The 11,709-nt window shown below is 38.7% G+C and overlaps 1 protein-coding gene across 1 annotated transcript in view; it reads left to right on the forward strand.

The window, feature by feature from the left end:
• The window catches only part of LOC140238377 (alpha-amylase A-like), a 46,741-nt gene extending 40,760 nt beyond the window's left edge, over window positions 1–5,981 (forward strand). The window contains exons 3-5 of the mRNA XM_072318315.1: window positions 931–1,181; window positions 2,734–2,879; window positions 3,736–5,981. Coding sequence (XP_072174416.1) covers window positions 931–1,181; window positions 2,734–2,879; window positions 3,736–5,415 — 2,077 coding nt within the window. The 3' untranslated portion in view covers window positions 5,416–5,981. The remainder of the gene's footprint in view (window positions 1–930; window positions 1,182–2,733; window positions 2,880–3,735) is intronic.
• Window positions 5,982–11,709: the final 5,728 nt, after the last annotated feature.

Consider the following 11,709-nt stretch of genomic DNA (forward strand, 5'->3'; position numbering starts at 1 on the left):
GGATGATATTCATAGAGCTAACTTCAAGTTTTTGCAATTTCACCTGACTGTATATAGTGAAAGAAAATGAAATGACAGCTGAATGAAGACCTCTCGTAGAATTTTAAAATTTATAGAATGTCAATTGTGGGTGTCACTATATTCGCCATGATCATGATGACAAGTTGTCCTTGTTAGAATGTAATTGCCTTTTCGTTACAGTGAAGACGTGCAATTATTATTTGAAGACAAATCAATCAGGTTGCTGAAGCATATACCTCAGGTGATACTTGATGCCATATCTGTACGAAAATTCATTATTTTTTTAATCACTTAGCGTTTGGAGGAGCAATATACTGCATGCGATGCACGTAGTAAGATGGCCAAGAACAGACTATGTGATATCAGCGAGGCACCCAAAATAATACTAACTTTCAAATCAGTGTAACGTTCTGATTTTGCTCAGATCTTCTCTGATTTGTTTTTGCACATGAAAATGAAGTTCCAGCTGGCAGTTCTTTAGGGCAATAGTCTATTCCCCTCCCCTTCTCTCTCTCTCTCTCTCTTCCTTTCACATTATTCTCTCTGTGCTTTATTACTCTCTAAAAAAAAAATCGAGTGAAAATATTCACTCTTAAAAGAGTGAATACAAAAAAGAGTGAATTTAGAATGAAATTGGAGTGAATTTTGAGTGAAAATGTTCAATTTTGAGTGAAAATGTTCATTTTCACTCATTTTGGAGTGACCTCAGGGTCACTCGAAGATTTAGGAGTGATCCCTGAGGTCACTCCAAAATGAGTGAAAAATGAACATTTTCACTCAGAATTCACTCTAATTTCACTCTAAATTCACTCTTTTTTTGTATTCACTCCTTTAAGAGTGAATATTTTCACTCGATTTTGTTTAGAGAGTAGGCTTACATTATTTCTCGGATTTATATCATGCTTCCAGTTTCTTGGGACCTAACGGATTCGGCGGGGTCCAGATCTCACCACCCCATGAACATCGGATTATCTACCAACCTTCTTGGGGCCCGAACGTCAAGCGTCCCTGGTATGAGAGCTATCAGCCGGTGAGCTACTACCTCGGTAGTCGACGAGGTTCGCGGGAAGATTTGATCGACATGGTGCAGCGATGTAATGCCGCAAAGGTCCGGATCTACGTCGATGCGGTAGTCAACCACATGTGCGGAAACGATGCTGGTAAGAATAAATCGATCTCTACGAAGAACTTTCATGTCATTTCAGGGAAGCAATGTGTTTGCAGCTCTGCCTGTATAGTCTGTTCGCTATCAATGTATTCAATACTGTCTTAGAGTGCAACTCATCAATATTGGCTTAGCTTTTCATGGTGGTTTGATGTTTGTAATACTTTGTGTAGAATTTAATAATGCATAGATTTTAATTGCGCTCATCAACATGATAGGACCTACATACATAATACGTATGTACTTACATTCATACATCAGTGTATGAAGTTATCTAAAATTCATTCTCATGTCTCATATTAAAGGACAAGTTCACCTGATAAATACGTGGGTTGAGTGAAAAATGCAGCAATATTAGTAGAACACATCAGTGAAAGTTTGAGGAAAATCGAACAATATGTTAAAAAGTTATGAATTTTCGGAGTTTCAGTGCTGCCATTGCTGGACGAGGTCACTTCAATTTGTGATGTCACATGCGCTGAACGATATAAAGAGAATATACAGAAACTTCAACATATTTTCACTTTTCTCGCATAATAAAAGAACAATTGACTTGCCTCTTTCAGAAGGTTGGGGAATAATATTAACATTCGCATGTACATCTGTATGTCAGTAACAAGCCAAGGGAATGTGTATCCCCCCCCCAAAAAAAAAAAAAAAAAATGAGAGGAATTCTCTTTATATTCTCTCACATGTCGTTCTACGCATGTGACACCATGCACAAACTGATGCATATAGTGGTTGTTTCATCCAGCAATGACTGCACTGAAACTTCAAAAATTCATATTTTTTGAACGGATTTTCCGATTTTCGTCAAACTTTCACTGATGTGTTCTACTGATATTGTTGCATTCACTCAATCCACATGTATATGAAGGTGAACTTGTCCTTTAACTTTTTACATGTAATGTGAAAATTTGATATTGTAATTAACTTGAACCATTTCAGTACTTACGGATTTTTAGACTCAAGTGATGATGATTCGAATGAACATTAAACTTTGAATGGGTAAACTAGTACTAGTATAGTTTTAAAGGGGATGGCTAGTAACTGATCAGTGGGAATCAGTGGGAATGCTGGGGGATGATTGTTCCAATCCTTGTGGAATTTATTTAAGAGTACATTATTGTATTTATTGTTGTGTAAAAATTATTTGCTTCAGAACGGTCTCATATTCAAGTAATGTGCAGCTTAATGCCCCGTCACTGTACAGGCATGCTAACCTGGAAACATTAAACTGTACATTCATCCAGTTGAAGTACATGGTCGTATATATTTCAATATAAGAGCTGGAAATGAAACGTCGCAACATGTGAGTTCATTTCCTTTTTTCATTAAAATAATTATACGATTGTGGGTTATCATCTATCAAACCTCAGGTCAGAATACTCTCTTTTTAACCGTTCTAGACAGTTCCTGCAAGCGGCGATGAGGTCGCTGTTTTATTTACTGCTGTATGTTAACCTCTCATCGGAATAACGGGGCCATGAGAAATTGAGAAAGCCGGTGGCTGAGGAATAAATGTTTTTCGTATCCGGTGCACACAGGTCAAGATTACGGCAGTGCAAACTCGCCTTTTGATACCGATAATTACGACTTCCCTGATGCGTCCTACACGTCAGCACATTTCAACGTTCCATGTGGGAATTGTCCGACCAATGGCGACATCAACACTTACAACGACGCGACCATAGTGAGTACAAAGAACTAGTGATGTGTCCTCTGTATAGAGCGTAAGCGACATTGTAGTAATGATGCGAATCATGGGGGTTTGTAACCCACATGAACATCTCCTTCACTTAAGGTAAGGCGAGGTGAGGTGTGAATTTCCAAACGAAACCTTCTCCGTTACCACTAAGATTCCTCACTGTTTTACTGTACGAACTTTACGTGAATTCCGAAAGCCCTCTCCGTTCCCATTGAGATTCCTCACTGTTTTACTGTTGCCACCCACTGGTATAGTACCACACACTCCCTCTTCAATATCATGCTTTTATTACCATTTTTTAAAATTCTCCTTACATCAGGGTTGGACGCAACAGGGACACTTAAAGTTAGTCTAATTACGTATGATTTGGGGACAGACACACTTTAAAAAATGGGAAAAAAAAATAAGTATGGCATAAGGATGTCCTATAACAAAAATTATTTTGAATTCAAAACTTGATTCCATTGGAATATTTAGGGGCGGGAAGGGGGATATTTTTGCCCCTATACAGAAAATTTCGTGTATACGGCCTAGCCTAAAATTAATGACTGTTTCATCTTACGTGACCTTTACGTAAGAGGACAACCATGCACTGCATATGCATATCATATAAATTAAGACAGACGACTCAATATGTCTTCCCAATGCTACATTGAGACATTTTGAAAAAAAAAATACTGTCACGAACATGATACTTAAGTTTACTCGCGTCCCCGTCCAAGAAAGATTAAGATAATTAAAAAAAAAAAAAGGAACGCTGTGACGACTTTTAATATTTCACTTGGGAGTATTTTTTTTTTCTAAATCTGATCACGTTCCCTAATTTCACTGCATTTCGCAGGTGCGCAACTGCAACTTGGTTGGCCTGTTGGACTTGGATACTTCCCTTGATCATGTCCGGGCAAGAATAGCCGCGTATCTAAATGACCTGATCGATATTGGGGTTGCCGGATTCCGCATAGATGCTGCTAAACACATGTGGCCAGACGACCTCATTGCAATCTTCGACATGACCAACGATCTAAACACGGCATATTTTCCTGCTTCTACGCGCCCTTTCTTCTATCAAGAGGTGATCGATCAGGATAGCGGGGAAGCCGTGACAGCCAGGGAATACAGTAGCGCGGCTAGGGTGACCGACTTCATATATGGCAAGACGGTCTGCGAAGCTTTCCGCGACGGCGGAAGTAACCAGATCAGTAACTTCAAAGACTTTGGTACCTGGGGCGTTAAGCTCAGCGACAATGATGGCCTGGTATTCATCGATAATCATGACAATCAACGTGGACATGGCGGCGGTGGTTTTCTGGTCACTCACAAAGAACCAAGGTATTATACCTTGGCCGTTGCCTTCATGTTGGCTTGGCCTCATGGATTCCCTCGTATCATGAGTAGCTACTATTTTAATGAGGACTGGGAAGGACCACCACACGTCAGTGACAGCGACTGGAGCATTTGGGGACCCTCATTTGACTCCGATGGAAACTGCGATGGAGACTGGGTATGTGAACATCGCTGGCGACCTATTAAGAACATGGTTGAATGGCGGAACCAGGCTGGCAATGAACCAGTACAAAATTGGTGGGGCGATTACCAAAAGGCTGCCTTTTCTCGGGGGAATCGCGCCTTCATAGCAATTAATCGAGACTGGTCGCCCATAAACAATAGACTACAAACCGGTTTACCAGCTGGAGAGTACTGCAACCTGGCCCGTGTAGACTATGATCCAAATCAAAACACCTGCACTGGAGATGAGACAGTCATCGTAGATGGCAGTGGCTATGCCGATATCTATGTCGACAATAATGACGACTATTCCTTGTTGCTCATTCACGTCGGTGCGACAAAGAATGGCCCAATCAAGACAACCACAACTAAACCGGGAGTAACATCCACAACCACAACATCCGAACCCACAACATCCGACCCCAATTCCCAACGGGAGCGCACTGTCATCTTCATCCAAAAGCAAACGGTCGACGGTGAAGATCTTTTCCTCCGTGGGGGTATAGATGACGCGCGCCGAAGTGGGTGTACGACTAACGCGGAGACAAGTGCCTGCGCCATTCCTATCTATCACCTGATCGAAGGGGGCAGTAATGAAAAGTTCAGTTACTGGAGAATCAATGATCGGTACCTCGACTGGTACGGTGCTGAGGATGAACAGGGGACGTACTACGGACAGACAGCAAATGGCTCCCCGATGGTCTGGACCACCAACGATGTCAACTACTTTGCCACCGTGGACACACATGGCCACGGATACACGCCTCTCAATCAGTGGGGAGAACACTACTGGATGCTGGACATACAGATGGACTGCAGCAAGACGGAGCAGGGATGGTTTGAGCTGAAGAGTGTGGTGAATGGAAACTGGGAAAGTGACATCAGTCAAGCATCGCAATGCGGCGGTTCAGCTGGAGGGGAGAAGCTCTATTCCTCCGGAAATCATTTCGCGCGCTGCGGTTACCTCAACGTATTTTCCTTCGGGAGCGGAGACTGCCAGATTGACCACTTGTAGTACAGAGCAGCTCACTGCACAGAATCTCTGGCAGCTGTCACCAATAATTGCATCTCGGCCTTAATCATGTTGGTAAAGCATCGAGGGCAATATCATTCATGTTATCTCACTCCAAATTTCAATACAGGTTATGTTACACCTGACCACTGTGCCATAGTGCTATATTTGGCAATGTCAAATCCGTAAATTGATTTTCTGCTGACGGGATGGAAACCCTCTAAAATGCTCATATTCTTTCAATCGAAACAATGTATACCTAAATTGACAGTAGAATAAAAACAAAGTAAACTGCGAACAAACTACAAACAACAATCTTTCTAGAGTGAAACAACGTCGAACTTTAGAGAAATGCAAAATCTGTTCAAGTTAATTGGGCACTAGTCATCGTCGTGACTTGAGAATAGATCATACATTCGTATGATTACTTTTGACCATGAAATGTCAACAACTAATTGAATTAAATTTCGACAAAGTAACAACGCAAATATGCACCGGCAATTTATGGCAGCACAACAAAATTAATGTGGAACAAATTTTCAATGAGCGACATGTGACAGCTGACCACAATAAAAATATAAACGAAAATGGTGTTTTGAATGTTCTGTTCATCATTTGCAATCTTTGTGCACAGTGACAACTAAACATGTCAATGAGATACCTAATTGTGTAAGAAAGCTACCAGTATCCACTGTGTGTGTGTGTGTGTGTGTGTGTGTTGTATTTATTCAGACAAATTAAAACCCCTGAAGTACATTACACACCAATTTAAACAAATTAAGAATCGTAATGGTCAATGCATCTCATTTGATACATGCTATTCATTCTCTTGTGCAAGTCGATTTTTGCACTCTTGTAAACAATTCCTCCTGTTCATCCACGTATACACATACATATATACACACAGGGTGAGTATATAGTATCAAGGAGGTTTAAGAGATGGAGTTCCAACTGGCTGTAATTATTCAAACAGTTGTCACTTTTCTATTGATGTACAAAAGAATTCCACAGGTGCATCTGTGCCTTTGGTGACGGGGTTTGATGCCGCCGTCTTGCTGAGCAATCTGAAGATTCATTTTGAACGTTAACTTAATGTTGACTATATTTTGCTTGTTTATCTATTAAATGAAACGAAATCTCACTTAATGATAAAGCTCATTAAACAAAGGCCAATCCCTTCAAGAAATACAAAATTGTATGTGCAAAAGTGGAAATCAGAGCTGTATCATGTGAAAGTGTTTAAAACTGTACCCTCCCGGAAAGCCGGTTTTATCACTTTTCCACTTAATTCCTCCAAATAAAACTGATATGGAACAATCTTCGAGTACAATTCTATATTAATAGATATATCAGATTAGTGGCCGGGCACGGCCAGTCGAGTAATTTTCATTTTCATTTCATCATTTTTTTGCGAAATTTCTATTCGCGCATCCCCGTGTCTTTACCATTATATATCACCTATCTTTTATAAGTAGGGATGGCGAAAAGTAATTACCATCACAAAGACATATTTTCGTTAGAAAGTGGCTGATGATTATGCAATGAGACATGATTCAATTGTCTTCCTATCTGCGCGGCAGATCCAGTTTGCCACATGCTTCAAATACTTTCGAGTGGCGGCATCAAACGTGACTTCAAAGGAAATACGACAGTTGTGACTCCACTCTCTTGAACCTCCTTGAACATATACACAGGGTGAGTAAATATATTATATATACAGGGTGAGAAAAAAAAAAAGTTTACACTTAAGAGATTTGACACTGTAGGCATATATCACAACACGTTGAATGGTGTGCACAGTGCTTCTCATGCTATCACACATGTCATAAGAACATAGGGCTGTAGATGAAGTTATATACCGCATATATAGATTCCTCTCATCTGATTGGTTAAAAGTGGAGTCATGAAAATAACTGTGCCCCATTTTTTATCAAAATTACGTCATGATTTACTGTGCCCGGGGCATAGAATCAACTGTGCCCTGTAAATAGGTTTGGAGACAGTCGCAACCCCGTACACATAGATCACTCATATGTACGCACCAATGATACGACCGCCGCGCTGTCGATCAGCGTTGATTAAGAGTGCTGTAAAAGAGACTAGCATCTATATTTTCGGTATCTATTTCGGAATCTATATTTTCGGTATATAAAACAAGTAATGACAGCGTGATATTCGGGGCACAGTTAAAATTATGTAGGCCCTCGGTGATGTGAAAACCATAATTTTAACTGTGCCACTCATAGCAGTCATTATTTGTATATTAAGTGATCTTGATTACTGACCGAGGATTGACCCTTAAACCTGGAACTCATGACCAGAAAAGGACATTTCATCCAAATTTTGGTGACCTTTTACCTTGACAATTCACCTGCCCTTGAAGGCCATTAATTGTCGATATACTACATGTACTATCCTTCTTACCAGAGAATATTACCAGTGGACAGTCGTAGCTGTAGTTATTGCTCGAGGATGACGTTTTCAACCAAGGTAGAATTGCCCTTGAAGACTACCACCTTAATATGAATAACTGTCAAGTTATTTCTACCCTATCCAAAACTTACATCGTCACTGGACATTTCTACCTGACGTTGTGAATGGAAAAGCCCACTTTTCTGAAGTGCAGTTTCCTTTGACCTGTACATTTCACCACTATCATTATTTTGAGAGAAATAAATCTCGAATTTCTATTTACCATTTCTACCAGATCACTTGACATTCCTAGGTGAAGCTACAGCTGAGAAAAAAAAAAATCAATTTTGCCAACGACCAATGACCTTCGACCCTGAAGGATTTTGCCATACATGAAGTTACACTTACAGCTTATCTTTTTTCTTAAGCAATGCGGACAAACAAACGGACGGAGAGACAACCCACATACATGATACCTCCCTATTATATGCGGGCGGAGGCATACAAACAATCGAGAGGTGGATAATACAGCAGCATGTATGCACATGTATTATAGTAAAACACAAAATAACCCTAACATATACTGAAACTCCTGTCAGTATGCCACCTTTAGGTTGATTATTCATGAAACTGACCACATGACATGAAAAATGCTGTAAACATGCCATTTTTATTTTATTTGTCTTTCCTTTCGTTGCAAATTTATTCATTTCAGAATACATAGAGCAAAAATCTAATAGGCTTCAGGCACTGCTAAACCTCTACACATGGAATGGAAGCAATTTTCATAATATGCATTACAAATACACTCAGTAAAAAAAGAAAAAAACACTTTTTCAAGTTCACATTTTTAACGGATTTTGATGAAATCAATGTTTTATAATCATATCAAAGGTAACTTGATTTGCTATCAACCTGGTAGGTCAATACAAAGAAAACCTTCATGCATGAGTGAACGCCATTGTTTTTGTCCTCCATGGCACAGGAGTAAAAATTGCAAAAATTGACATGTTGCCATTCATTTGCAAATGACCTTCAAGATAACAATGATAACAAAAGACCAATTTACATTGTAACACAATGAAAGACATGAATGAAATAGCAAAAATAAGCTTTCATTCTCTTGTATCTCTTTATAGCCACAAACAAAAACAAAGTGGCAAACTAGAGAGAGAAAATAAGAATGTTCTGTCTGCTCCAACTTCATATGACAGAGGGAGTTAGTCGCAAAGGTGGTTAAATAAGCAGAATTTCTTTGATTCATTCTTTTAATTTAGGAATACAACGTACATGTATCAGAATTCATGAGACTAATTCAAGAACCAATTGTTATTTTCAATATTCCCTATTTGAAATAACACTTCAAATTTCTATAATTTTTCTTTCATATTGCTTCTTCTCTAATGCACTTGATGAGAAAAGATTCATTTCCCTCTGTTATTTCAGCCATACTTTATCTTTGCGGTTACAAAGATATAAAGATCATAGGTTTATTTTTGCATATTAATTCATGTTTCTTATTGTGTTAATTCTGACGGTTGTTCTCATTGTTTGGAAGAGCACTTATGCAAGAATGACAACTTGTTTATTTTTGCAATTTTTACATTTGTGCCTTGGAGGATAAAAATAATGCGTTCACTCATGCGTAGATTTTCCCTTTTCATTGATCTCCCAGGTTGATAGCCAATTAAATTGCCTTTAATATGGTATATAATACACTAGTAATGTTTCGCCAAATATTCTATGAGAAATATGAACTTGAAAATGTGTTCACTTTCTTTTTTTGCTGAGTGCAGAATTTTTTTGAGGCCATGAATTTGTTAATGCTCTACCAAACAGATTATCATAAAAAAAAAATGTTGTCAGACATGATTTGGTGAGCAGTGGAAATACAATTGGTCATAGAAAAAATCATTAATGCCACACCGATATCATAAATACTAGAAGATTTACATGCCTAACATCCAAGAGTCTGTTTATGGACATCTGCATCAGCAATCTTGTTAGTTTGTTCCAACTCAACTGCACTGCAGGTGAAGATTGAACTCATCCATTACAGAACTGAATCAACATGCACAGAATTCAGCCAGTAATTCTCTAAATGAACTTACACTACCAACACTGCACTGAGGCTACGTACACTTGTACCAGTACTAGCAATTTTTACATTGAAAACTGCCGCACGAGATCCCATACAGGTGTATATACATGATGTCAACACCAAATCACTGCTTTTAGCATCCTCTTATAACACATACCCTACTCAACTGAACTTAATCCCAGGCAATGCACACTCATAATTACATAGGACAAATACTAAACAAAAAGAATACATGTTATGTTCCAGAAAATGACAGACAAGAAAGAACCCTGCTTTTGTGTTAGCAAGTAAGAATAACTGCAAACACAACTTTTGGTATCAAATTTCTTTTAGAGGTTTTCATCATCCCTAAAAAAGGGTACCTTTGTGACACACAGTATGTATCACTACAAGCAGAGACACAAAAGAAATGGGCTTCAAAGAAACACCTACAGTACTGTGTAACACAACATTTCAACACTACACCTTGCTGGGAGTCCACTGCACAGAGTCTTTGGACTGCAAACACAACTTTTGTCATCTCCAGTGCCAACTACAAAGCTCACATATTTGGTCGATACTATAGCTATCACTGCAAAGCAGCAGGTACTGTAGTGTGTTTTTCATACTGAAATGTCCTTATTATACCGGATATTTCATTTTATCTGGGGTGAAATTGGATATGTGCAAACTTACCTTACTATATCAGGTATCACGCTATATATCTGACCTTGTTATAATGAGGTTCCACTGTATTCCTATCACTCCTCAAATCAGCTATTTCAGATCCATTCTCCTTGAAAACAGGTACAGAAAATCATTCTACTCATCGGGAACAATCCCTCCTAGCATGGCCTAGCACTGCCATACTATTCCTGGCAACAACAGACACAAAAACGTTCCCACAACACTCAAAAACACAAATCAGATTTCCTATCTCATTCTGAAATGTTCACGAAGGAATTTCATGCACATTCTATGATTATCATAGTGCATGTCTCCTTAAACCTGACGAGGACAACTTTAGATTGTCAGTTTGGACAGTGTATGATCAGCACAACATAATAATGCCTGTTGTGATAATAGAAACAATATGAAATACATAGATACATTATATAAAAGACAGGAACAGTGAAAAATTGTTTTGGCAAATTTTCCATTAAGTTATAAATTGTGTACTTACATCACATAACAGGGGCAATTATAAAGAACAAGGTGCAATGATTTTTTCAGTACAATTCAAATGCTCAAAGAACAACATGCCCTCTAGGTAATATAAAGGTCTAGACCTAATATATCTCTCATATGCATTATTTCCCTCAAAAAATCTGAAACTCTGTTAATGATCCATAATATTAATGGTCAGCATGGTGAATGGTCAGCTCTTTGTGCAGATCAAATTGAAGAGCTGCCTTTTTTCCCAACCAGAAGTTATACGTCCTCTACAAAGTGCAAATAATTATCTGTGCTAACAATGAACGATTTTACTGTAGCTTTAGAGTGAAAAAGCAGATTCGGTATAACGAATGTGCTTGTGTAGATTCATATTCAGTGGTTGAATTCATGATCGTGGAGTACAGCAATGGATGAAGATATGTACACATGCACGTTGCATTGATATCAGGATCAGAATCAACATTTTTGCATGTTTTAGAATTAAAGAAATAGCACCCAACTCGTGAAATTCACAAAAATAAAAACCTTGTGATATATGTGAAGTATATAGTACAATTTCAGGGAGCCTTCTGCGGGAAAAAGGAGACCTGCTTTAGTGGGTTGTTAAACTCTGTATGCTTAATTGCTTA

The sequence above is a fragment of the Diadema setosum genome, chromosome 14 (assembly GCF_964275005.1).
Source record: "Diadema setosum chromosome 14, eeDiaSeto1, whole genome shotgun sequence".
Classification (NCBI taxonomy): Eukaryota; Metazoa; Echinodermata; class Echinoidea; order Diadematoida; family Diadematidae; genus Diadema; species Diadema setosum.